Source organism: Tachysurus fulvidraco, chromosome 25 (genome assembly GCF_022655615.1).
Source record: "Tachysurus fulvidraco isolate hzauxx_2018 chromosome 25, HZAU_PFXX_2.0, whole genome shotgun sequence".
In the NCBI taxonomy this organism is placed as follows: domain Eukaryota; kingdom Metazoa; phylum Chordata; class Actinopteri; order Siluriformes; family Bagridae; genus Tachysurus; species Tachysurus fulvidraco.
Window position 1 is genome coordinate 11,998,034 of NC_062542.1, and position 26,743 is coordinate 12,024,776.

The following is a 26,743-nucleotide window of genomic DNA, read 5'->3' on the forward strand; positions in this document are numbered from 1 at the left end:
GCTCCATGATAGGTAACAGGAGATAATGTTTAATTCTTACTCATGGAGAGACTGGCCCAAATTTCTGCTTGTTTTCTTATTGTGATTGTGGAATAACTCATTAAGCTGCATAGCTCTTTAACAGAAACTGAAGAGGAGTAAAAAAAAAAAAGGATAAACTCTAAATCAGATCGAAACACAGATGCGGTTCTAAACACTAGACTACACATCTAGTTACTGTTCTTTTATATTAAGAAATGCTAGAACTTCTAGAAATTGGCCCGACAAGACTTCTTGATAACTGTTCATTTATTTCAAAGTCTTCATGAGATGGTATTGATGGTGTGTGAAAGAAAATGTGCGTATTATAGATAAACTGTAAGCAAGTCACGTTTAAAACTAAAAATCATTGGATAAATAATGATGTTGTTGTTTGGCTGCTCCCTATTCAGAGTATTCAGGCAAGTATACCAATCTGCATATTGGTTTTAGACTGAACGCCCTGTTTCCCAATGCAACCCTTTCAATTTTATCTGGGCTAGGGACTGGCACTAAGATGTTCCCTGCCTGTTAATCAAAGCCGATGTGCAGCGGTGAGAATGTAGAATTCTGCTGCTGGACCACCAGAGATTCACTGTATAAATGTAACATTAAAAATATACTGTATATGTGCACACATAGGGTGCTATTTAAAAGCTTATTGTATGTTAACTCACTATTGACTCTTCAAATCTGATTTTTCATGTGTTTAATTTAGAATAACATCTGTAAATTATTATATTAATGCTCCATTATATTTCCATGCATACAAATATTATGATGTTATACCATTTTTGTGAAAATGTATAGAACTATGTATGGAAATGATCAACATTATCTGTACTAGTTCACAGCCAAATGTATTTGGACATATGTTGGTCTTCTCCAAAGTGTTGCGACAAAATATAAAGTCATACAAATTGTCCGGAATGACTTTACATATAGAATGAACTACTGGACACAGACCAGTATAAATATGTTGTTAGCTTTTTTTACTGAGCGGAACTACTGTATAAGCCGATGCTGAGGGCAAATGGCGATGGCGAATGATGTCACGTGATACGATGCCACGATCTTCATACGGTGAATTGTTGAAGACAAATTCATTTGCAAGAAATAATAAAAAAAATCTGATTCAGGGTCAGCTGCAAGTGTTGAGTGAATGAAGTGTCCGACATTCCATACAGTATCTTTTTATTAAATAAATGCATTGAAATGCAATGAATTTAAAGTATGAACACATTACAAAATGGCCTTGAATGGTGTACAAGTATGTGATATGGGACACACCTATAGATTCTCTGCCTTCAACTTCATACAGTACAAAGCATACTGTACGCTCTGTTTCTATTGTACTGTTCTATCTGTTCTATTGTTCTATTGTCTGTTTCTATACCGAGCCGTTTGCTTTGTTGTTTCTTACTCTGTATTCATAGACCTGTTTTATGATCTTGCTTGCCATTGTTTTATGCTGTTTGCTCAACACGTGACCTTTGATGTTTTTTAACCACATTTTTGGATAACACCTGTGTCTATTTTATCTCAATTATAAACCCATTGAGTGCCTACACCTGCATCCTCGGCTGTTCGCTGACATGTGCGTTTAGCCTCCTGGTGTTCTCAGCTTTAGTTAAATCACCTAACACTATCTCAACCGCTAATCAGTTTCTTATCCAGCTGGCTGTTAGCTAGTTCTTGTATAAGCCACCAGAATGCAACACATTAATGTGTTAACAATTGTTTGCTTATCAAGTGCCTTTGTGTAACTAATTTCATATGCATTTTTTTAATCCTTAGTATTTCTCTGTGTTTCAGCAATATAGAGGACAGAAGGACCTAATATTAATATATAAGCGGCTGTGAAAAATTACTCAACGTTTCCAGGTGACTAATATGGAGAGAAAACCATACCAGAGGATTATTTATTTATTTATTTATTATTTATACATCCAGAAACAGGCCTTGGATTATGATGTTCTAGCAAAAAAAAAGTTTGATAAACCGCCCGACTCTTTTTAATACGCTTTAATAAAACACATTTCAAAGATAAAGAATGGTTAACCTTCAGGCATAGCTTTCTCACACCCAGCAATCTAATTACTTTTTTTGGTCGTAACATTTGTGACAGAAGCCGTTTTTACAGCTTCGCGCCTCCTAACAATGTGCTGAAGAAAATGAAAATGCCAGCATGGTGTTGATAAAAAGCAGGTTTTCAAGGTTGAAGTGACCTCTGAGGAGTAAACCCAATCCCATTATGCCCCAATCCAGAGGGGATGTTTATGCTTCAAAACTGCCTTCCATCACTAATCGCAGCCAAATGTTGTTTTAACGGTGTGAGTGCGTTGTGGCGTCAGCGATAAAATCCTCCTACAGCCGAGAGCTATTACATTAAACAACTGTCTTAAGACATCAGCATCTAAGAGGAATGCTGATAATGCTAAACGACAGTAATGCCTTAACGGTATCTGTTTCCTTGTGGGACTTTAGGAACAGGGATGTAAGCCCTAATAGACACTGGCTTCCAGTTTCCAAGAACAAAAAAAAAATGCACTGTAATCACATCCTTTTTTTTTTAGATAAAAAGTTCAGAAAACATCACAGTCCAAAAAAGTGTTGTATATACAGAAGTGTCATGAATAGTCGTATGCAAAAGTTTAGGAACCTCTGACAATTTCCGCATATATCTCTGTGATAACTTTTTGTAGCCTTTCCCTAAACCATAATGTTGAACAATCTTTGTTTTGAGGTCATTTGAGAGTTGTTTTGAGGCCTCCATGTTGCCACTCAGAGGAGAGCCAAAGAAAACTTGCAATTGGCCACCTTAAATACCTTTTCTCATACCTTTTCTCATGTCTATGAAGCTCAAGGCATAATAAGCTCACCAAACCAATTGTGTGTTCCAATTAATCAGTGCTAAGTAGTTACAGGTATTCAAATCAACAAAATGGCAAGGGTGCCCAAATTTATGCACCTGTCTAATTTCGGTTTGATGCATATTGCACATTTTCTGTTGATCCAATAAACCTCATTTCACTACTGAAATATTTCTTTGTCCTTCGGTTATTTGATAGATCACAATGAAATTGCTGATCCAAACACCCAAATATTTATAAATGAAAATAATGGAAATTGTCGGGGGTTCCTAACCTTTTGCATACGACTGTATGAATTACTTAACAAGGTAAAATGTCCATGAGTATCAATAATCCCTTCTAAAGTACCTGTTCACTTTGCAAACGGAAAGAAAAAGGATTAAATTAACAATGACAAACTGTTTCTGTTCCTCCATCCACTCCAGCTCAATCTCCAGCTTTCCATCAGAGTCCTGATATTCCATAAAGAAGCTCTCTCCTTTACAGTCATATGATACTTCTTTGTGCTTTGATTTAGTCATGGATACAGGAGCACTAACACACCAAAACGGTGTATGAGCTTCAGCAAGAACAGTGAGAGTCAACATGCAACAGTTCTGAGAAGAAAAAAGAAAAAGGTATCTAGTTTTACATTAGCAAGAACATCCAAACGTATGGTTTAACAGAGAAGTTTAAGAGAAAAAAATTAGGATTATGCAATTTGTAAAATGACCCAAACTTAATATAGATTAAATTTGGAGAATAATTTAAACCTAATTGTGAATTAAGTTACTATCTGAATGTAATCTCCATTAGGAAGACAGACATAACCTAGACTTGGATTTAATGGTGTGGTGATCAATTATGCATCTGGTTTATATAAATGTGGCTGGTTTACATCTGGTTTACAAATGTAAAGACATGTAATCTAATCCTGAATTTGTTTTAAAATTATGGGTATAATCCAACACTAATCCCAGAAAAAAATATAACAATTATCTAATAAATAAATAAATAAATAAATAAATAAATAAATAAATAAATAAATAAAATGATAATAATAATGATAATTATTATTATCATTATTATTATTACTTTTTTTTTTATTATAACATAAAAGATAAATGAGAAACAGAACAATGCTTCTTTTGAATGAATGAATAAAATGTCTTGGTACCTCTACGTGTCCCTGTAGTGCCTCGGTCCTCCAAGGCAGGCTGATATTACCACACAGAGGCATTTGTCGTGATCTGTTTTGCTTACTGATAACTTGCAAAGAGACATAACCATCAGCAATCTGATCTGTAGACGACAATGTAGAAAAAATATTAAGTTATTATAGCAGCCTTCACTGACCAGAGCTGAGTTGTTTCCTCTGTGTTATGTTTGGGAATTAAACATTGAAAATGAACCTGGGATGGTTTGAGTCTCATGTATGGAGTCCAAGTGTTTATAGTCCAAGAACTGATTTTAACTAAATGTTTTCATCAATAAAATTGCATAACCCTTAATAAACCCTTATGCATCTCCTATAATAACACTGAAACAAGTGATTCTTAGCAGTTTTCATATGAAAATGTGTTTCGTTTCTGTCACCTTGTTGATTACACCTTTACAACTGTGACGCTTGTCATCTCTTTAAAAGATTACACAGGTGCTGAAGAAAATCACGATGCTCCTTTTGCATTTTGTACTATAGGGTTGTTCCTGTTCGGTAAAATCTAGCTCTCTAGCACACTCTACTGTCTGTGCATCAAATTAAAGGTCGGCATTAATAATATACAAAAAATAAAATAATAAAAAGCAAGACAAAGCTCATTAGTTTTCCATAAATGTATTGCATCCCAGTTCTTATGGTGGGAGATGTACAATAGGAAAAACTGTCAAACAATGCAAACTTTAGCCTTGTAAGATAAACAAAGTTTAAACTGCACCTTTCCTGCAGAATAGCTGCGAAAAGCTCACTGACGCAATGCTGTCTTCTGTGTTGTGCAGCTCGAGGTGCATGTTGTAGCTATGCAAGCCATAATCAGGATCAATGTCATCAAAAGTGGCTTGCACGTCTGTTGCCTCATACGGACTAAGAAACAGAAAGAGTGTGAAAGAGACGAGGTTAATGGGTGAAAGCAGATTTATAATTCTAAATCTAAATACATCAATTAATTGTTATAATATATAAAGCAGGTCATTATTTGGATGATGTCTCATCATCTCACTCATTTTCTACCGCTTTATCCGAACTTCTCGGGTCATGGGGAGCCTGTGCCTATCTCAGGCGTCATCGGGCATCAAGGCAGGATACACCCTGGACGGAGTGCCAACCCATCGCAGAACACACACACACTCTCATTCACTCACACAATCACACACTACGGACAATTTTCCAGAGATGCTAATCAACCTACCATGCATGTCTTTGGACTGGGGGAGGAAACCGGAGTACCCGGAGGAAACCCCGAGGCACGGGGAGAACATGCAAACTCCGCACACACAAGGCGGAGGCGGAGCCCTGGAGGTGTGAGGCGAACGTGCTACCCACTAAGCCACCGTGCCCCCATTTGGATGATGTATCAAACATAAATTTGTATTAAATTAGTTCAAGCCCTACATCTGAACTAAATTAGAAGAATAATCAAAACCCTATATATAATCCAAAATGGGCATTGGATTATACTTCAAATTGTTTAGTATACTAATGTTTTCTATTATACAAAAACATACATCTGGTGTCAACAGGAATGATCTAAAACTGGATTCAACAAGAGATTTACCCTCACACTTACATCTGGGATATTCTAGGGGTTATTCAAACTACATCTGGAGTAAATTAAGAGAGATAATCCAAAACCACATCTGGAGTAAATTAAGAGAGATAATCCAAAACTACATCTGGAGTAAATTGGAGAGATAATCCAAAACCACATCTGGAGTAAATTGGAGAGATAATCCAAAACCACATCTGGAGTAAATTAAAAGAGATAATCCAAAACCACATCTGGAGTAAATTAAGAGAGATAATCCAAAACCACATCTGGAGTAAATTAAAAGAGATAATCCAAAACCCCATCTGGAGTAAATTGGAGAGATAATCCAAAACCACATCTGGAGTAAATTAAAAGAGATAATCCAAAACCACATCTGGAGTAAATTAAGAGAGATAATCCAAAACTACATCTGGAGTAAATTGGAGAGATAATCCACAACTACATCTGGAGTAAATTAGATAGACACACCAAGGGGAAAGATAAAATCTGAGAAATTGCAATGGCAATATTTAGGATCACCAGAAGATGGAGATGTCACGCAACAAATCCACCCACGTACTGTACCTTAGTGTTTCATACTCAGCCCTGTGACTGACACTGACAAGACTGAGATGCATGTCTTAGTAATTAAGAAAAAAACAATAAAAAAAACAATACATACGTAGTGGATGACCCCAGAAGATTTCTTTCCACAAGTCTGTGAGAATGTAAGTTTACTAGGACAAATGCAATTTCCTGTTGCTTCTGAAAACAACAAAAAGAAATAAAATAAAAATGTATTAAAGCTGTTTTGTCTTGTCTTGTATAGTATGGTGTTATTTATGTCTGTACTTTTGAGAGTCACAAACAGCTGGAACCAAATTCCTTGTTTGTGTCAACACACTTGGCCAATAAATCTGATTCTGATTCTGATGTGTATAACAGCCAAACCCCTGGACTTCGGTTCATAAAATGGGTATTAGATGATGGAACAAGTAGATCTACACGATATGCAACTTTTAACATATGTAAAGATGCAATGAAATGCATATTTCAGAATATCTGCTGAGAGGTAGAGTAGCGCAATGGACGGAGATAGCCACAAGAAAACAAATACTGTAAGCATCATGGTGCTTCCAAGCCTGAGTGTGTTTCCTCAGAAAATTCCACTCTCCTACACAACACAAGCTAACATAACTGAACACGAAAGCACAACATACTAGTTAGCTAGCGTTTTAGTATTTGTCTGTGTACAGATGTGGGTACTGTAGTAACGTACTTGACGAAAAATAAAATGAATGACGACTCAAAATCTCAGACTTGAAACAGACCTAAACAAAATCTATGTTGTTTTATATCTTAAGTCCCTCAAAGATTTTACGATTTCACGATCGGAATTGACAGAATTCGTTGAAATGAATGCAAAATCGAGCAAACTTTTTAAGCAATTATCAGAGTTTCTGCAGATTTGGACTGAGACGCGTCATGTGGCCTCACCACAACACACATTCGACCAAAGCTCTCTTCGATTTGTATTTGTTGAACTTGAGTACAGCTATCATGTAGTTATAGAGCAGTTACATGTCTGTCTTGACTAGTAGGAGTTCCTACTTCCTACAGAAGAATCCTGTGTTTACAGTTTCAGCAATTCAAGTACTGTAGTTCTCAGCAACAATAAATAAAAGCAGCAGCAACATAAAGTATTTTTGGTCACAACAATCAAAAACAACCTGGAGGGACTGATATATTGTGTTGAACTGTATTTGCTCAAAGCTGGTCCATTATGACAGCTTTTCACTGTACTGTACTTTATCAGCGTTTGTTCCTGAATCTGTTACATTGAAACAAACACTACAGTTTCTTTTGCATAAATCATTAAAGTATACTGAACGTATAATAAGTATAATAAGAGAGTTCATCTGGTTAGGACTGACGAGAAAATACAAAATAAACAACTCATTTGTATTAAACTAGAAAAAAAAATTATATTTGGGAAACGTTTATTTCTGCTCTTGAACGCTAGTTTGTTTTTGGATGTGCCTCTTGTAATTTTTCGAGACTTTCTCTATAGGCCACTATAGATCCTGGTAGTGGAGCTTTGTGAACATTGAATGGAACATTCAAATATCAGACTCATGTAACCTTAAGAGACCTGAAATAACAACTAATCTTAAGTGCCTTTAAAATAATCTGCTTATCATACAGTAGGCACGTGAGTTGCTGATTTGTAAAACCGTGAATAGACAAAGGTTTAAATCTATTTTAGTGTGTTGAAAGTAGTACAGTAAAGCAAAAAACAATAAGCTCAGTAAGCTGAGGTTAGAGGTTGTGTGTGTACATACCTGCCAAACCCCCACAGTTACACCATTCTCAATGTACAGCAAAGAGATGAGTCTGTCTGAACCGTACAGTTTCCCACCATCCTTCTTCACCACCACTTTACTTAGGAGGGATCTCCAGCCTGGTCTATAATAATAATAATAATAATAATAATAATAATAATACATTGCTGCATAGACTCTAGGTTAGCATCGCACAAGTCTACATCAGTATATTTATCTTAAAATACATCACTTAGCTCACTAATATCATTTGTATAGAAAAAAATACTGTATACATTAAAAATACTGTGGCAGGGTCACAGCCACCTCCACTACGACCCAAGCTAAGCATACAGAGAAGTGAGAAATCTCTCATCTCCCTCTACTGAAGACTAGACAGAGCAAGTACAGTACTGCTAACGTTTTGCTGCCTTTTGCTAATAGATAAACTTTCTGTCTCTGTGCTGTTTCCCTGTTCCCTGCTCAGAGTGCCCTACAGTGTGTATTTCATTTTTAGCTCTATTATTTATTTTTAAAAGGTCTTACCTGCATGTGATTGGACAGTTAATGGGCACAAGCTTTACTCCATGTAGCTCTAGTGTTGCAGGTTTATCCAGAGTTGGCCAGTTTCCTGAACTCCAGCCAACAGTCAGAGAGGCTTCGCCGAAGTAAACATGAGTGTGTTTAATTCTGTTCTCACGTCCTCTTTCGTCCTTCACTGTAATCTCCCACATGACATCTAAACTCCTGATGATGACAAAGACAATGAGTGAGTCTGAATCATCTCCCTAGCTGGTGAATCAAGATGCAGTGTACATGAGTTGGAGCTCATTACATATTGGGACTTCGGTGACACTTTGTGAAACATCACCGCAGGCTTTTAGAGATGACAGAGAGGATAGATATCTAATTGAGTCTCAAGCAATAACTGCAACCTAGTACAGATGTAATATTGGAAACACACAAGGAAGGACATTATGCCATGCAATACAGGTCATGATGTTTTTACTGTAAATACAAAAAAAGCAGAATGTATCTTCTGGAAACTGGAATAAAAATCTGACCATGATTTTTTTTTTTCTATAGTATATTTTTGCGGATTAAAGACTACTTCCAAAGAAAGCCACTTGCTGAGATTTAAATTGAAGCATGAAGTTAAGGAAATAGCTAATATGATGCAATGGCACCCTATGACATCAATCAGGATGAAATAAACTAAGGCAGAAGTGCTGAATCCCGTAGAGGTTTAATAGCTGTTGTTTGTGTCTTGGAGAGTGTGGAGACTATTATTACGGAGGTAAATCTCATCCTTCTGTGCCTCCGTAAACCCTGCAAGTCGACAGGGATTTGTCTGGGCACGAGGATGGAGCCAAGCAATTTATTTCCACGATTTGACAAAACCTTCGGAGTGGTAGAACAATTACTTTCATTCCCTCTGCACTGCACAAGACCTCGGGGTTGAGAAATCGAGTGACTCGGCAGCTCTAATCAGAGGTCAAAACAGCAACACGGATCGTCAGGTGCGCTGCGGTTCCTCGTTTCCCCAAATGAGTGCTGAGAGGATCTGAGACGTGGCCTTCAAAGAAACCTTTAATGAGTCTGAAGACATCAAGAGGATGAAGTACATTGACTTTGTGTGGAATAGGGAATAACAGATATTTAGTGCAATACATTATACATGTTATAATTACACTGCGGTTCATCGTGATAACTGTACAATACTTCGATTTTAATATCTGCAGTAAGAGCCGTGCTTGAATCCTTGATTGTCTGAAGGAATTCCCGACAATATTTACGCCTGCGAGGATTGTACTAATGCAACAGTTCTAATAAGTTATTGTTTCTATTGTAAGAGCTTATTCACATGGCTTCGTGTGGCAGCCATGCCACATACACATCACGTACGCAGATTAAAAAGCTGTAATGATTGATTTAAAGTTTTCTATATATTTTTTTTATCATAGGTTATGTTTAATTTATTTTCTATTGTCAGTGCTTTCTAACCGGGGCAATTTTTTTTACATTGCTAACCTGACAAATAGATACAAAGGTATGATATTCTATTCATTAATAAACAATTGCTGTGGTATACAATTAGTAAGACTCTAAAATAGGTATAAAAAAAGGTTAGATAGATAGATAGATAGATAGATAGATAGATAGATAGATAGATAGATAGATAGATAGATAGATAGATAGATAGATAGATAGATAGATAGATAGATAGATAGAGGCAGAGATATAACACAAACACCTTGTGAAGTTGCATAATTGTAAATCTGTCCCTATATTTCATCCATCCATCTATCCATCCATCTATCCATCCAAGCTTTACACACAACTATTCTCTGTTACAAAACTGAGACAGGCCACAAAACCCAGCTGGATCTGTTCTGTCAGAACGAGGATCTGCTACTTCACAAACACACAAATCTCAGACTAATTAGCAGAGAGTTGAAACCGCAAGCTGAACCTCAGAGACTTTTAACATGGCTCTGGCTTTTGGAGCGGCAGCATTTTCGCTGTCAGAAAACAAAACAAAGTCGGCCATGTGTGAGCCACATGATCGCTCCTGAGATTCATCCTAATTAGACTGAGCCAATTAGCAAATGTGCTGGATGGCTCAGGCATGTTTGGCTAACATCTCAACCTTTCAGACTTCACTACTTAGGAATGCCTTGTGGGATCACCTCGAGCTTTTTGTTTTTTATTTTACATTGTGTAGCAATACAACATTGAGACGGAGTATAAATACCTTGTACGTACATTGAAAAAGAGCTCTGGAGTCTTTATCACCTACTTTTTAATGCTTCTATTTCACAATTTTACTTTCGACTTAAAGTGATTTGTGAAATATGTTACAAAAAGAAGATGATGCTGAAGCTGCTCCACTAAATGGGTGACCTAACCTGAACATAAGGGTTAAGATCTAATTTTATTCCAACAACAACTCAACTTTCATGACAAAAGTCTATTTTTACTGCGTACCTGTATTTTATTGCTCACCTGAGGACTTCGGCTGTTCGAACTGGCAACCCAGTGTAGGAATGAATGGATTTGAGTTTTTTCTTCCAGCTCTCATTATGGATGGCCAGTTCTTTAAAGAGAATTCTCCTCCAGTATCCCTTAGGCTTTTCCTGAATTCTGGCCATGTCCACTCCATCTGTCACATCCTTTATTAGCCTGGATGTCTTCGTTTTTGCTCGCTGCCAGGTGTAAAAGCGATACCACACGACACTGGGGATAGACAGTTCATTATTAAAAGTGGCAGATAATTGGGTTTAAAAGCTCCTTTGTGTGTCTAAAATTGGCATGCATTTACTTAACCCTTTTAGACTTATAATAAATGAATGGTTAGGGGAAAAAAAAATCACATTTACATAATGCTCCCTTTAGTTCAAATGTGCTCAGTGAACCAAGACAAATTTGTTTTCAAATAGTTTTTTTTTTTTTTTTTTTTGTGGTTTAGTATAACTGGAATAACTTTTTCTTTGGCAGGTTTGGTGTCTATCATTAGAACTTAGTCCCATATGATAATATTTGTGGTGGCCTGTAAATCTTCAACCAGTAAAAGTCTGTGCAAGGTTATCCCAACAGGGAAAAGCAAACAGTGTGCTGACTAACTTTATATCAGACTTATAAAATAAAATACTTTATAATAAAATACAAATAAAATAATTTGTTTATATGGGATGAAAACACCTAATAAGCTGATTTCCAGTGTAATAGTTTACTATTTGATGTTGTTGTTAAATCCAGGAAACTACAAGCAGGTAGAAACTGAATTAAAGTCATGATAGTGGATGGTTTATTGATAGGAGACAATCTGTACATCTCGGGCAAGATGTCTGGATTTTCACTTCATCCTGACGCGCCTAATTTGCCTAGAATTAAGAAACTGAATGTTACAGCTTGGAATTATTGCCATTCTATATCTCAACTATCATTCGTTCGTGCTATAGTGTGAGGATATGAAGTCTGAGGATATGAAGTCTGATGCAGCGACAAGCTAAAGATCGGGACATTTGTCTGGTAAGAGAAAATCGCAGACATACTTGTTGTCAGCCAGTTCATGGAAACGCTTGTTGACTAAGCCAAGGCAGAAAAGAGATCCAGCATCCAAATATGAAATAATTTTCTCAGTGACCTCTGGTGGCATCCTAATTCAAGTCAAGTTAAAAACATATTCATTAGTTAGATTATATTAATGTTACGATTTAAAAGTGTCCTTGAATTCAACTCAAGTTTATATGCAATTATTCAAATCAGTCCATATTTGACTTAAACAAACAGTTTTACAATTAAACAGTTTTAAATAAATAGAAAAATTGTCCGTAGTGTGCGAGTGTGTGAGTGAATGAGTGTGTGTGTGTGTGTGTGTGTGTGTGTGTGTGTGTGTGTGTGTGTGTGTGTGTGTGTGTGTGTGTGCCCTGCGATGGGTTGGCACTCCGTCCAGGGTGTATCCTGCCTTGATGCCGGATGACGGCTGAGATAGGCACAGGCTCCCCGTGACCCGAGGTAGTTCGGATAAAGCGGTAGAAAATGAGTGAGTGAGAGAGAGTTGCCAAGACATTTTTGATGTTTGTTTCTTTAGATTAAAAATACTGATATAGCTAAAAAAAAAAAAGTATTGGTTAAGGACTTAAACACCACAAGGATTTCTGTTACAGGAAAATAATCAACAAACTGTCCTATAATCAGAGCTGCTGTCATAGTAAATTCTGACCAGTCATATATGAGAACACAACGGCACAGGAAATCCCAATACATAATTTCTTTCAAATGATATAATTAAGCTACCATATGATTCCATATTTACAAAAACAATTTTATAAATTAGTAGGAGTAAACCATCCATACAAGTGTAAGCAAAATAGCTGCCTAGTGTTCAGTTACACAAAGATTTGTTCAGGTTTATTTTACGGGTTACAGCTTTGCACACAGTGACATCGAAAAAAGGACTGGGTGTAGTTTGAGGCAAATATTTACAGAAAATATTTGAGTGAGCAAATGCTTGTTACGTCATAGCTCCAGCACAAAAATATAGAAGTTTCCATCGGTGTCACTGCTATTGTACATGACCTGGATGATTAAAGCCATAGTTTAACCCTTGTATGTTGTTTGGGTCTGTGGGACCCATAGTCTGTGGGATTCATAAACATCAATAGTTTTGAAAAACTTTGCTTCCTTGTAAATTTGTTGATTTTGTCCCACTCATAACTTGATTCAATTTGATTTTCTTTTTTTATTACATTTTATTAGAAAACAACAAAAAACGAGTACCACTTTAATTAAAAAATGTGATGTAATAAAGGTAAAGGGCAAATATTAACCATATATATGCTGTTTATATTGCTTGTAATTGGGATGAAGTAAACATCTGTAGAGTATTTTAACATAAAATGTTTGATTGTGTTGAATTAAAACCCCAAAAATGCAGCGGGTCCACCAGACCCACCAACACTGGCTGGGTAACAAACATACGAACAACATACAAGGGTTAAAGCCATAGTTTAAACCCATGACTTGCCTCTCTATGTAGTTTCCAGAGCTCTTGAATGATTTTTTTGGAACCTTGGGACAGGTGGATGTTCGCCGGGCCATAATGTTTTTAAGTCTGTAAAAAAGAAGACATTTATTTAACACTGTAGAGGACAAAGTACAGGTTAACTCCACGCTGTATGGAATGATGTAACTGTGTGGGTTAATTTAACATCAAGTTCTATTGGATAATGTATGGGTTTAATTTCACTGGGTGTGGGATAGTGTAACACTGCAAGGGTTATTTAACACTGTGTACACACTACTAAGATATGGGCTAATCTAACACTGTATGGGGTAACATGCATGCATTGTGTTGGTTAACTTCATACTGTATAAAGTGACGTATCTGAGTTTAATCTCACACAGTACGGGATAACCTAACACGGTGTGGGTTAATTTACCTCTGTATTGGATAATTCATTCATTCATTTTCTACCACTTATCCGACTTCTTGGGTCACGGGGAGCCTGTGCCCATCTCAGGTGTCATCCGGCATCGAGGCAGGATACACCCGGGACGGAGTGCCAACCCATCACAGGGCACACAAACACTCTCATTCACTCACATTCACTCACACAATCACACACTACGGACAATTTTCCAGAGATGCCAATCAACCTACCATGCATGCCTTTGGACCGGGGGAGGAAACTGGAGTACCCAGAGGAAACCCCTGAGGCACGGGGAGAACATACAAACTCCACACACAAAAGGCGGAGGCGGGAGGTGTGAGGTGAACGTGCTAACCACTAAGCCACCATGTCCCCTGTATTGGATAATGTAGAGTTTCATTTCACTTAGTATGGGATAGCATAACACTGTGTAGGTTAATGTAACTCTGTATTGGATAATGGCCAATACAGGTTGTAGGTTCGAGTCTCAGGCTGACCACGACTGAGGTGCCCTTGAGCAATGCACCAAACCCCCCACAACTGCTCCCCGGACGCCACAGCATAAATGGCTGCCCACTGCTCCGGGTGTGTGTTCACAGTGTGTGTGTGTGTTCACAGTCTGTGTGTGTTCACAGTCTGTGTGTGTGTGTGTGTGTTCACTTTGGATGGGTTAAATGCAGAGAACGAATTCTGAGTATGGGTCGCTGTATGTCAGTTTTTTTTTTGTTTTTGTTTTTGTTTTGTTCTTTAATGTAGAGTTTAATCTCACACATTATGGGATAATATAACAGTGTAAGGGTTAATTTAACTCTGTATTGGATATAATTTTCCACTTTGTACTTTAACATTATACACTTTAACATGGTACAGAAATAATATTTGGGCTAATTTAACACTGTACGAGTTTATTTAACACAGTGTGTGATATGTTACGGGTTAAAAGTAGCAACTGGATTTTGGCGAAACTGTTAGTTAAAATAAACGCTATTAGAAAGTACCAAACATCTTAATACTGCTCTATCCTACCTCTTTGAGTTCATCTCGGCGTTTATAATGTACAATCAGAGCGGACTGGTTCTTTTTTAGCAGCAAAAAAATGCCATTAATCCTTTACACAGATATTTGTTTTACAGTGAAAACTAACTGGTTACTAAGGCGACGACGGACAGGAAGCCGTTGCTAGTCAATCCTTCCGCCATATTAGAGAGGTCCGTTCTCAATCGAAAGACAACGCACTTCAGGCCAAAGACGCGGCTCCACCGGAAATAACTCTGACAGCGACACGTCAACGCATCCGCCATTTTGGATAGGTCCATACTTTAGACGTTTCAGAAAGTTATGGAGGTTATGTGATGACTTTTCCAGCAAATCTTTTATAAATGTAAAATGTAACATAATATGAAAAAAAGGTTTTAATCTAAACTTAGATTTAATATATATTTAGACAATGTTAATGTGCTAGTAATGAAACTTGAAGGGGTTTGCTCATGATAATGATCAACAGTGTTTTGTTATAAGGCACAATGTGAAGTTATTGTCACCAAAACAATGTTGCTTGTTTTCAAAAATCAGCACAAAATCAGCACACAAGTGTTTTATTTTACTTACACTGAATACATTTGTCAAGACTTTTAGTTAAAATAGTTTACCCCCAAGATTCAGCAGCTAGTAACAGTCATTCCCACAACACAATCCCTTTTCTCATTCATAAAGGTTTATTTATTTATTTTTTAGATCACATTCTATTATACATGCACACAGACATTCAAATACTCACATATTCATATTAACAAACATATTCAGACATTCATGAGCAATTGGCAGTAACTTGATTGACAGTTTGCGTAGCCAGTCCGCATTCTGGCAGGATTTTAGGGATGTAGACGGAATCCCAAGCTTGCTTCCATACAGAGACCCTAAAACTATAAATAATGAATGATCCTTATGAATACTAATAACAAGTAGATTTTGTTGCACATCCTAACTCTTCCTCTTAATATGAAATTAACCAGTTATCCAATGAATCATTTTGTTTTTTTATGCACACACCTAATTTTTTTTTGTGCTATCATTCAGACTGCAGAGGGACAAACAGGTAAAGACAGAGTGAAGAGTAACAATAATGCTGCTTGTTGGAGCAAATAGTTACAGACAGTAGCGCATGACTTTTATTTCACATGGCTGAGGATCTGCGATGCAGTAAGATGCCCTGAGGTTTGTGAATACGAGTCCCTGTGCCCTCACAGCGTGACATTTTCATGTTCTCTGATGTTTTCTCGGCTTTCTCCGAGCCGTGGATGAGTGAGTGCTCTCGGGGCTTTAATGTCAGTTTCTGCATCGCTTGTCACTACACGCTGTATGATGGCTGTCAGAAAGGTAGCCAAGGCCCGTAGAGACTACAGCTTCATCTCCACAAGTGAGAATTTATCTGTTTATAGGCCAGACCGAAGCAGTTGTTTAACCAAAGATATGACGTGTGTTCCATTTTAAATAGATGCTTGACATATAAGTCTACATTCCTTATACCAGAATGGGATAAATATTAAAATTTCATGAGCATGACACTAATAAAATACATATTTTATTGGAATGTAAAGATGTCAGGCTTTACATCTAGCATTTGTGTCATATTGTAACTACGTTAATATCTACGCTGGCATATACTAAATAGCTAGGTTACATAAAAGTACACAATATAATACATATATTAAAATTACTTTTTTATATACAAACCTTACCATTAATAACACATCGATTTTAGTTCAGATGTCAGTAGTTAAATTAATATTTTTAAAAAAACTACACCTTTTCCAGAGCTGAAATACACTCAAAATGTAGCTTGTTGTGCTACCAAGAAACCAGAAAATGGTAAATGTTTTGTCCTGAAGTCTTTTCCCACAGCACAAAACTCACAGACCGTGACAAAACACCACCTAATAGCCTTAGATTAAGATAATACTTAATTTTAATATTATTCTTAATCTTATTTTCTGAATCTTAAAGTTATGTAGAACATCCATCATAATGTAAACCTATCATATAACTACAGACATAACTTTCAGAGAATTGTTGTTATAGAAAATGAATCAACACCTATAGAGTTGAGAAGGCAACAATGATGCGCTTTTGGACTTATTTGTGCTTTTCATCAGTCGGTGTAGATATTAGTATAAAATGCTTGAACCTTGTTTGAGAAACATAATTATCAGTGAAAAACTTGTTCACTGATACACAAGTCATATTGTATAGAACCAGGGGGTCAGTAATTAAAGGAATATTTTATCTTAGCATAGAAAGATCCTCGACTCCACCATTACTTCTAGAACGAGTCACAGTTGTATGACACGAGTTATGTAATATTGCCAATTAGTAACTTCAGAGTGACAGTTCATTAGAGAGGTTAAGTGACGGTTCAGCAGTCTTAACACACTCTGTCGAACTGAAAATCACATTCTTCGAAACTTTTGGCCAAGCTTTTTATTATATAACACCAGAAAGTCAGGAAGCTTACAGCTAGTTTGTAGACGCTCAGTAATTAGTGAGTGTAGATGGTTAAGTATGTCCACAATAGGGGTCATTTTAATGAACATGCCTCCCAGATAATCCCAGTAATCCCTGGATTATACTTCGTTGTGTTATAATATCACTGGTTACCATCACAACAAATGTGACTGTCAAATGTGTTAAGTCTTATCACCTTACTCATGCTGCGCTACTCATGCACTCACTAGTACACTTATATTATTAACATCTTAATAAATGAATCTTGTTTAAATGTTTAAAATATCTAATGTGTATCTGATTTTCATTAAGTAATTATATAAGCTTTTGCAGGGAACTAAAGAACTTGAAGCTGCTTTTCTGTCTATCTGTGTTTCCGTCTGTCTGTCTGTTTATATGTTTGTCGACGGTCATAAAAAAAAGTACCAGGAAAAATCAAAAAGTGGTTTTCACAGTGATGACATAGAAGAACTATTTTGGTTTCCTGAAAGAACCTGGGGGGGCACGGTGGCTTAGTGGTTAGCACGTTCGCCTCACACCTCCAGGGTTGGGGGTTTGATTCCTGCCTCCACCTTGTGTGTGTGCAGTTTGCATGTTTACATTTACATTTACATTTACGACATTTAGCAGACACCCTTATACAGAGTGACTTACAACTGAGGGTTAAGGGCCTTGCTCAGGGGCCCAGCAGTGGCAGTTTGGTGGACCTGGGGTTCAAACCTTCTGATGACCTTCTGATCAGTAGTCCAACACCTTAACCACTGAGCTACCACATTACCGCATGTTCTCCCCTTGTCGGGGGTTTCCTCCGAGTACTCCGGTTTCCTCCCCCAGTCCAAAGACATGCATTGTAGGTTGATTGGCATCTCTGGAAAATTTTCCGTAGTGTGTGATTGCGTGAGTGAATGAGAGTGTGTGTGCCCGCGATCAGTTGGCACTCCATCCCGGGTGTATCCTGCCTTGATGCCCAATGACGCCTGAGATAGGCACAGGCTCCCCGTGACCCAAGGTAGTTCGGATAAGCGGTAGAAAATGAATGAATGAATGCATGAATGAATGAATGAATGAATGAATGAATGAATGAATGAATGAATAAATGAAAGATCCTTTCAGTAAATAGATCTTAAAAGATTCCCATTTTTTCTTGCCATAAAAAAACTTTTCCTCTACTGTGCAAGGGAAATTAGGTTGTCCACTGGATGATAATATAAATGTTCTTCATAGAACCGTGCACAATTTAGACCAATTTAAAAACCTTTATTTTTAGAGTGTATACTCATAAAAAGTTTAAGTGGTTAAGAGAGCCTGTCTAGCTGTCTACTAATCCATCCATCCATCCATCCATCCATCCATCCATCCATCCATCCATCCATCCATCCATCCATCCATCCATTTCTTTACTATATTGCTTATCCTAAACAGAGTCTCAGGGAACCTGGAGCCTATCCGAGTAACTTTAGGTGTACCAATTGCGTACCCATTACAGAGCATAACTGCACACACATTCACACACTACAGATAATTTAGAGATGCCAAGCAGACAACACATTTTTTTAGACTGGTGGAGGGAACTTCCAAAACATAAAATAAAAAACTCTGTACATTCGGGACTAAGGCATCAAGGAATCAACCCCCAGAAGGGTAAGTCACAGTGACCTACTGAGTTCTACTAAAATTTTATTTTGTAGATCTTGTTACAAAATATGTTTATTTAATAGATCTTGATACCCAAATGGAGTGTCAAATGGAAGCATTTTACTGTTCCTCTATCTATCTATCTATCTATCTATCTATCTATCTATCTATCTATCTATCTATCTATCTATCTATCTATCTATCTATCTATCTATAATACCTTATCTTAATATCTTAATATTATTTTATTATTTAAATCTATCTATCTAGTAGGCAAAATATTAGGGGTAGCTCTTTGGGTAGATCCTGAGCTTCCTGCATTCTTTGAAACAAAGGTTTCTTCAAGGGTGTTAACGTATTCCTTCAAGCATTCTTAGCTTTCTAAAAGAGATTTACTTGGAATTTGTTCAGATTAAGGAACATCTGGAATATGGTTCTTTTTAGATCCTTTAAGTATTTCTCCTGAGGGACAACTCTTGAGAAAAAAAAACAAACAAACAAAAAAAAAAACCTTGGTTCTAGGATCTCAGTCTGATAAGAAAAAGGTTACGCTTCTTTCTAGAATTCCGAATTATGAGCTCGTTACCTTGGTTTCTGATAGAGAAACAATATGGTGAACGGTTGGACATAGAATGGTTCCACCCAGGAAGAACCCAATGGGATTTATTGCTATTTTTCCATGATTATGTGATAAAAGATACCTAATTTAATCATTTAAAATCAACTCAGTGTGATTTTTGCTGACTTCCGATAAATACAGGTCTGCTCCTTGTTCGCTTGTGATGTATTATTTATGATGTTTCTTTTTTTTTTTGTTATGTTTTTTTTGTTTTGTTTATTTTTTTCAGTTTTTCTCACCTCATGCATAGTCTACATGGTCTTGATTGTGTCCTTGAGTGTGTCCATCTCATACACCTCAGTAAAAAAAACCCTCAACTTATGTTTAGCCTATGATTTTGCAGGCACTCCGTGCACAATAAACCATCTCTTTGACTATACCCAGGCTTCAGTCTTTTGATTCTTTAGTCATCTGGTGAAATTGCAGTGTTTTTGATCGATTTACCACCAGCGTAATTGAGAAGAACGAATGGTCTCCATTTGACCCAGATGATTATCACCTATCTGATCTGGTGATCCTGTTTGCTGTGGTCCTGCTTCCATTGAAAAGCGAGGGATTCTATGAAAAGACCTGGGTGCTTGATGACAGAATCTGGGTTCTAAGGGTTCTAAGATCTAGAGGAGTTTGGCACGCTCTTTTGAAGGATTGTGAGTTTGTCTAAATATACATCTCTCTCTCTCTCTCTCTCTCTCTCTCTCTCTCTCTCTCTCTCTCTCTCTCTCTCTCTCTCTGTTGTCCCTTGGACACTCTTAAAAATAAGGCTATTTTATTTTCCAAAAACAATCCACTTTCTTAAAGAAAAACACTTCTTGTAGACAAAATCTTTCATGGTTCTTCTCCTAGATAGATCCTATATGTTTAAAAATGTATCTGTTTCTTTTACCCTGTAAGCATTTTGTTTTTAGTTCCCGCCTATGCGTATACCGAGTCAGTTCAAGTTGCGTGTTATAGATACTTCAAAGAGAAAATAAATAAATGAGAGAGAAAGAGGTGATGAGTGGCTCCATCAATAAAAGCTGAACATCATGTTCCCTTCCACTTGATGGAGCTAAAGCACCTTTAATGGTCTGATGCTTAAAATAAAGAAGATACAGAACATTCTTGATATTTACCCAACATGATTTCCTCCTTGTTTTGTGCTCTAATTAATTTGCGCTACATCAATCTGACTAGCTTTGTTCTGGCTCTTCGTTCTCAGAACAGTTTTTCTTTCTGCACTTTTGACAGCAGATTTCTCGATCGTGTTATATTTTGCTCACTGGTAGAGACATGCAAAAAATTGAAGAAGAAGAGGAAGAAGAAGAAGAAGAAGAAGAAGAAGAAGAAGAAGAAGAAGAAGAAGAAGAAGAGGTGGAATTATTTATTCAGGTGACTGGATGATTTCATGCAGAGAAACTCCACAGAAATCTAGCGTTCATGCACCGTGTGCATGTGTGTGAGTGTGTATGTGTGTGAGTGTGTGTGTATGAATATCCTGAAACTGGGCGGGAATTGTCCTTATAAAGGAATGAAGGGGAGGACGACTTCTCTCCATTCTGCTCTCTGCCTCAGAAGGACGCAGATGTCCCACACAGCAATGGATTTACCAGGTAATAAAAGGATGGACTTAATGACATAAGAGGAAATAATTATAGAGTTAAAGTAATCTTTTGTTGTGCACCGATAATTTGCATGTAATTACATTGTAATGACTTCATACCATTGGATTTAAATCTACAGTTCAATGTAATGTGATGTATATTGCAGTGAAATGGATAAAGTTTTAAGTTGTTGGTCTATGATAGAAATGATTCTGACGAAATGTCAAACAATTCCTTAGAGTCAAGATGTCAAAATGAGTATACTTTTTCTTTTTCTTTTATTGCATGAATGACAGTCTAATTTGTAAATGAACGATGCATTGCAAAGTTTATGTGAACAGAACGACACAGATTTTCAATTTACAAAAGACAGAGATAGGGCTTTGTAAAGGTTTTGGTCTTTTTAAACTTAATCTGTACTCTGTTGTTCTTTTTTTCCCCTCCAGATTATATCAAACAAATCCTCTAAAGATCTCGATATCAGCTGAGAAGAAGGAGGGAAAAGACAAGCTTCAGTTACAGTTAGATAAAGCAGGATAAAGAAAGAAAGAAAGAAAAAAAGAAAGACGAACAAAGAGAGTGAGAGTGAGAGAGTGTGTGAGAGAGAGAGAGCACGGAGGAGGCGATTAGTGCCATAAGAATTCCTCAAAGGAGTCGGATTTAACAGATTTGTAACCTTGCCTCTGTGATTGTGATGGGACGCTACGTCGCACAGATGCTGCTGCTTATCCTCGCTCTCCTCCTGGTGCTTGGTGTCGGTGTTTCGCTGGGTCAGAACGACACCGAACCTGTGGTCCTGGAAGGGAAATGCCTGGTGGTGTGCGACTCGAACCCGTCGTCGGACGGCGGCGTGACGTCAGCTCTTGGCATCTCTGTGCGCTCAGGGAGTGCCAGGGTAGCGTTCTCGGCCATCAGGGGCACCAATCATGAGCCTTCTGACATGAGCAACACCTCCACCACCATCTACTTTGACCAGGTCTATAACTTACTCATTGCTTATGGATTTGGGGAATTACTATTACTATACACTACATCTGCAGTGCTAAATAACTATGCTAAATAGCTCACTGGGTCCTGACTTCACAGATATACAACATAGGTGTTAACAAGCTTATTGGCTCATTATCATGTCTCTATTTTTATACTTAATGAGGTTTTGGAATGCTTAATGAGATTTTTCTATTTACTCTAATAAGAAGTTTCTATTTTGAATTTGAATCGTTTTGGAGTATTGTAACCTTAAAATGAGCAGTCACTCTATAGCGTTGTATTAAGGAAGATTTAGCTGTTTTTAGTATTGTGTTTTTAGCATTGTAGTATTTGCTATTTATTTTATGCTGCTACAGTAACCCTATAAGGGGGTGAGAGTTGGGCTGAGAGAGTGTTATTGTGATTTTGGACTTCGGTGTACACTTCGGTTCTTGTTGCCATTCATTTGCTTTTATTATTGATAAATGTTGAGAAATCTGAATACTAAAAATAAATCCACCCACAGTACAGTACACTAACATACTTACAGAGAATTCTTCTTTCACATTGTAACTTGTACATTGCTATATAAAGACGAGTTAAGCGACTACTTATTTTATTTTTGCTTGTAATGACTACTAAATGTATATATATATATATATATATATATATATATATATATATATATATATATATATATATATATATATATACACATATGTATATATATATATATATATATATATATATATATATATATATATATATATATATATATATATATATATACATGTAATGTTGTGGATATTAGCCTGATCAAACAAATCTTGGCCCAGAAAACCCACCTAATCTGCCGGATTAATTAGAATTCAATTAATTAAATTAAATTAATTAAATGTAAGAGTAACACTTTAGGAGTTAATTTAACACTTTTTTGGCTATAACATGGTGTATATGCAAATTTTCTTTCTACTGGCAAACTTCCCTTGTGGAACATTCTTGTCTTAAATGAACACTTCCATATGAGAAAAAAAAAAATGTTCGCATTGCCATGCCTACAAAGACCTTCACGAAAAATCGCCATTTTGTCCAATTAGGTTTAAGATGGTCAAACCGGAGCAATAGAATGTGAAAAATCACATGATTTACAGTAGACTTGAGTATGTGAGCAATATGGGATCGCATACAGTATGAAAAGCGTGTGATTAGGGAATGTTCCTCTACAAATTAAACAGATAACCTACAGTAAATAAATGTGACCTGTGGTGAAAATAAAAGCACACGATCATGTCTGAAAAAATAAAAATAAGAATGCTAACATACTGAAGACCAACATGTGAAAGAAATAAAATCACTACAGACAAATATTTTTCATTAATGAAGTGAATTTTGGAAATCTGAAGCGTAAATGTTTCTTTTTTTAAAGAAAATAATGAGCATATATAATATTGTAGCCTATTTTTGTCAATCATCAATCAGGTAAAACCAGGATTAAGGTTTAAAATCATCTGAGTTCAAAATGTCTGTGCTGCTGCTTTTGTCAGGTTTTAGTGAACATCGGCAACCATTTTGACTTGAAGGCCAGCGTGTTCACGGCACCGCGGAGGGGAATTTACAGCTTCAGCTTCCATGTGGTGAAAGTCTACAACAGACAAACCATCCAGGTGAGAATATAAATGAGCGTATTATGGGTGTAAGGTGGTAGAGATCAGTTGACGGTGAATAATTATAATGTTCACTTCACATCACCATGTGTTGGAGAGTAACATGCATGAAAGTGAGGACTGAATCAACCTATGAAGGAAAGAAGTTGTGGAAATCCTGCTTTATAAAGAAGCAGTAATTAACCTGGTTGGATTTGTACTCCTAGTATGAATAATAAACAGGCTTGAAAAGGATTTGAAATATTTAATCCATGTGGAAAAGCAGATTTTTTTTTTCTTTCATTTTTTTTTACCTTTAATGTTTAATTTAGACAGAAGAGCAGAGAAATATAAATCTGTGTCTTATAGTATTTTGTATTTTGGGTGAGTATTAATATGAGATTGTATTCATATCACTGGCTCTTACAGAGTTTATTCCGTTTATAGAGCTTATTGTTTGAATTTATCAAATAGTAGACGTGCTCAGTTTTGCTTTGTAGGCGACTCGGGCACTAAATGCCCCCTTAAGGAAAATGTGAGAGGGACTTAATAAGGGCAGTAGAGATTGTTTATAGCTCTGGTGCCTATAGTGTATGTGGAGATATGAAGTAGCTGTAGAACAGTGTTATTTATTTATTTATTTATTTATTTATTTATTTATTTATTTATTTATTTATTTATTTATTTATTTATTTGTCTTAGTTTCACCCTGGGGCCCTTAAGCACTGTGGTTTCAAACATGTGCAGGTTTCTCTGTTATTTACAGATTAACATGCCTTTAATGGGATTTATATACAGACAAATTAAAGGGAAAAGCAAAACCAAATATCTTAGGTGTTGGACCACCATGAGAACAGCATTCTAAGAGTCTGAGTTGAACATCAAATAAAATATTTACATGATTTGAATACAGATTTTTATTTATTTAATATAGCTTTCTTGAAGCGCTCGATAAATTAGCTTCAGACGTTCATTCCCGCGGGTCTAAAAGCTACTTAATATTTTCAGCCAAATTTTACATTTCCACACTCTCCAAAAAAGGTTCATTAAGGTTTTATGTACATTTACTTCATTTAACAGAACCCAATATGCCAAAAAAAGTAAAATGTAAAAAAATTAAATAAAAAAAATAATTAATTGTACATTAATCTTTTATAACATTTGTGATTGTCTTTATATTGTAAAATGTTTTATACTATATTTTTGAATAAAATTGTTGCATGATGCTTATTATTATTATTATTATTATTATTATTATTATTATTATTATTATTATTATTATTATTATTATTATTATTGTCAATAAATTAATCTAAAATTATGAATGCATTAACCCATAAAAAGTTTTTTTTCAAAGAGTGTGTAATGATTTTTGTGTACATGTATGTGTGTTTAGGTGAACCTGATGCACAATGAATACCCCATCATATCTGCATTTGCTGGAGACCAGGACGTCACAAGGGAGGCGGCGAGTAACGGAGTGTTACTGATGGTGGAGAGGGAGGACCGGGTTTATCTCAAACTGGAAAGAGGGAATCTCATGGGCGGATGGAAATACTCCACCTTCTCTGGATTTTTAGTTTTTCCTCTCTAATTGCTCTAAACATCTCAGAGACTCTTTTTTAAAAGAGCTTGGAGGTATTCATAATATGCTGAATATGGACCCTGGAGTTTGTGTATTAATCTTATATAACCAGAGCAAGAGGAACCCGTTTGGATTTTATTGTTGGGGAAAAAATATATATTTCACTTGAGAATGAAAGTGGACAACTATATAAAAAAGAAGATGGAGAACTGGGATCCTGGACTGCGTATATTTATATTGACCATGCTTTTTGTTGTGTTTGTAGAGCCTTAAAGATTGATGTGAGGTTGATTGTGGAGCTGCAGACCTTCCCGATTCGAGCAACACGTTACTAAAGCAAATTTGTTTCTTGCACGAATGGAAGATCTTGTTTGTCTGTGGTGTTCATGGTGTTTCCTTTGGACGCTGAACATATTCAACATTATGCCACACATAGGCTGCCTAATATACAGTGATTATAAAAAAGAGAAAAAAACATATATAAATATAACCAGCCAATGGATACAACTTAAAAACTGAAAGGTCTACCTGAATTTATAAAGTACATATTATTCACATGGTGTGTTCTACATTCCAGATCTGCGTTAACTTTAACTGATTTGCTGTTCCGTGATCCTGCTCACAAATGTGCATTGTGGAAAAAAAATCCCTATATGATGTCCCGCCTAATAAAATATTGTATTGTACGTGTATTTATTCAGTCTTTTTTAATTATTAATGACACACTGAGCCAAATTAATTAATTAATTATATATACTGTATATATATATATATATATATATATATATATATATATATATATATATATATATATATATATATATATATATATATACAGTATATATATAATAAATCCCATCAATCATGGTAAGAAGTATCATCAGGACGATCGATTAGAAGTTATTGATTAGATATTGGATGTCATATTTAGCACATTTTCCTGCATGAAGACACTTATAGTGGTATGTAAGCAGGAAAGCACATTAAATATGTTTAATAGACACCATGTAGAGCTGTGATGCAGCTCTAATATAAAGAAATGAGGATTTATCTACATCAACCGTTACGTACATCAAATGTTTATGCTTCCACCACCACTTGTGTTAAGAATTAAAGCTGTGCTGAAATCAATAATGTTTTTAACCAGTTAAGTCTTCCTCATTTTGTGACCCCAGAGCCTTTAGCCTAAAAGCCTTTAGCCACTGAAGTGCTAAAATGTGTTAATTCTAAGTTAATTGTGTGTTAAGTTTGTTAAAGGTTAAAGGTTTTAGTGTCTTAGGAGACTTCATTTAGATCTAATATCTAATGTTCAAATGATGACTAGAGATGCGATCGCTAAG

General features: G+C 36.2%; 2 protein-coding genes across 4 annotated transcripts; one reads left to right on the forward strand and one right to left on the reverse strand.

The window, feature by feature from the left end:
• Positions 1 to 1,914: 1,914 nt before the first annotated feature.
• Positions 1,915 to 15,103, reverse strand: fbxo15 (F-box protein 15). 3 transcript variants are annotated; one of them, XM_027177070.2, is made up of 10 exons: positions 14,898 to 15,103; positions 13,466 to 13,552; positions 11,991 to 12,095; positions 10,942 to 11,172; positions 8,482 to 8,682; positions 7,957 to 8,080; positions 6,297 to 6,379; positions 4,805 to 4,950; positions 4,048 to 4,172; positions 1,915 to 3,487 (listed from the first exon to the last, which is right to left on the reverse strand). In XM_027177070.2, exons 1-10 carry the CDS (start codon positions 14,909 to 14,911, stop codon positions 3,218 to 3,220), a joined length of 1,386 nt encoding a protein of 461 aa, XP_027032871.1. In that variant the 5' UTR covers positions 14,912 to 15,103; the 3' UTR covers positions 1,915 to 3,217. The 3 variants fall into 3 exon arrangements, with proteins under 3 accessions (XP_027032871.1, XP_027032873.1, XP_047664885.1); XM_027177072.2 differs by lacking the exon at positions 11,991 to 12,095 and having other exon boundaries at positions 14,898 to 15,102; XM_047808929.1 differs by lacking the exons at positions 11,991 to 12,095; positions 13,466 to 13,552 and having other exon boundaries at positions 14,898 to 15,102.
• A 5,897-nt stretch (positions 15,104 to 21,000) lies between these two features.
• cbln2b (cerebellin 2b precursor) lies at positions 21,001 to 26,129 on the forward strand. The gene is made up of 4 exons (XM_027170754.2): positions 21,001 to 21,215; positions 21,653 to 22,182; positions 23,720 to 23,839; positions 25,215 to 26,129. Exons 2-4 carry the CDS (start codon positions 21,901 to 21,903, stop codon positions 25,410 to 25,412), a joined length of 600 nt encoding a protein of 199 aa, XP_027026555.1. The 5' UTR covers positions 21,001 to 21,215; positions 21,653 to 21,900; the 3' UTR covers positions 25,413 to 26,129.
• Positions 26,130 to 26,743: the final 614 nt, after the last annotated feature.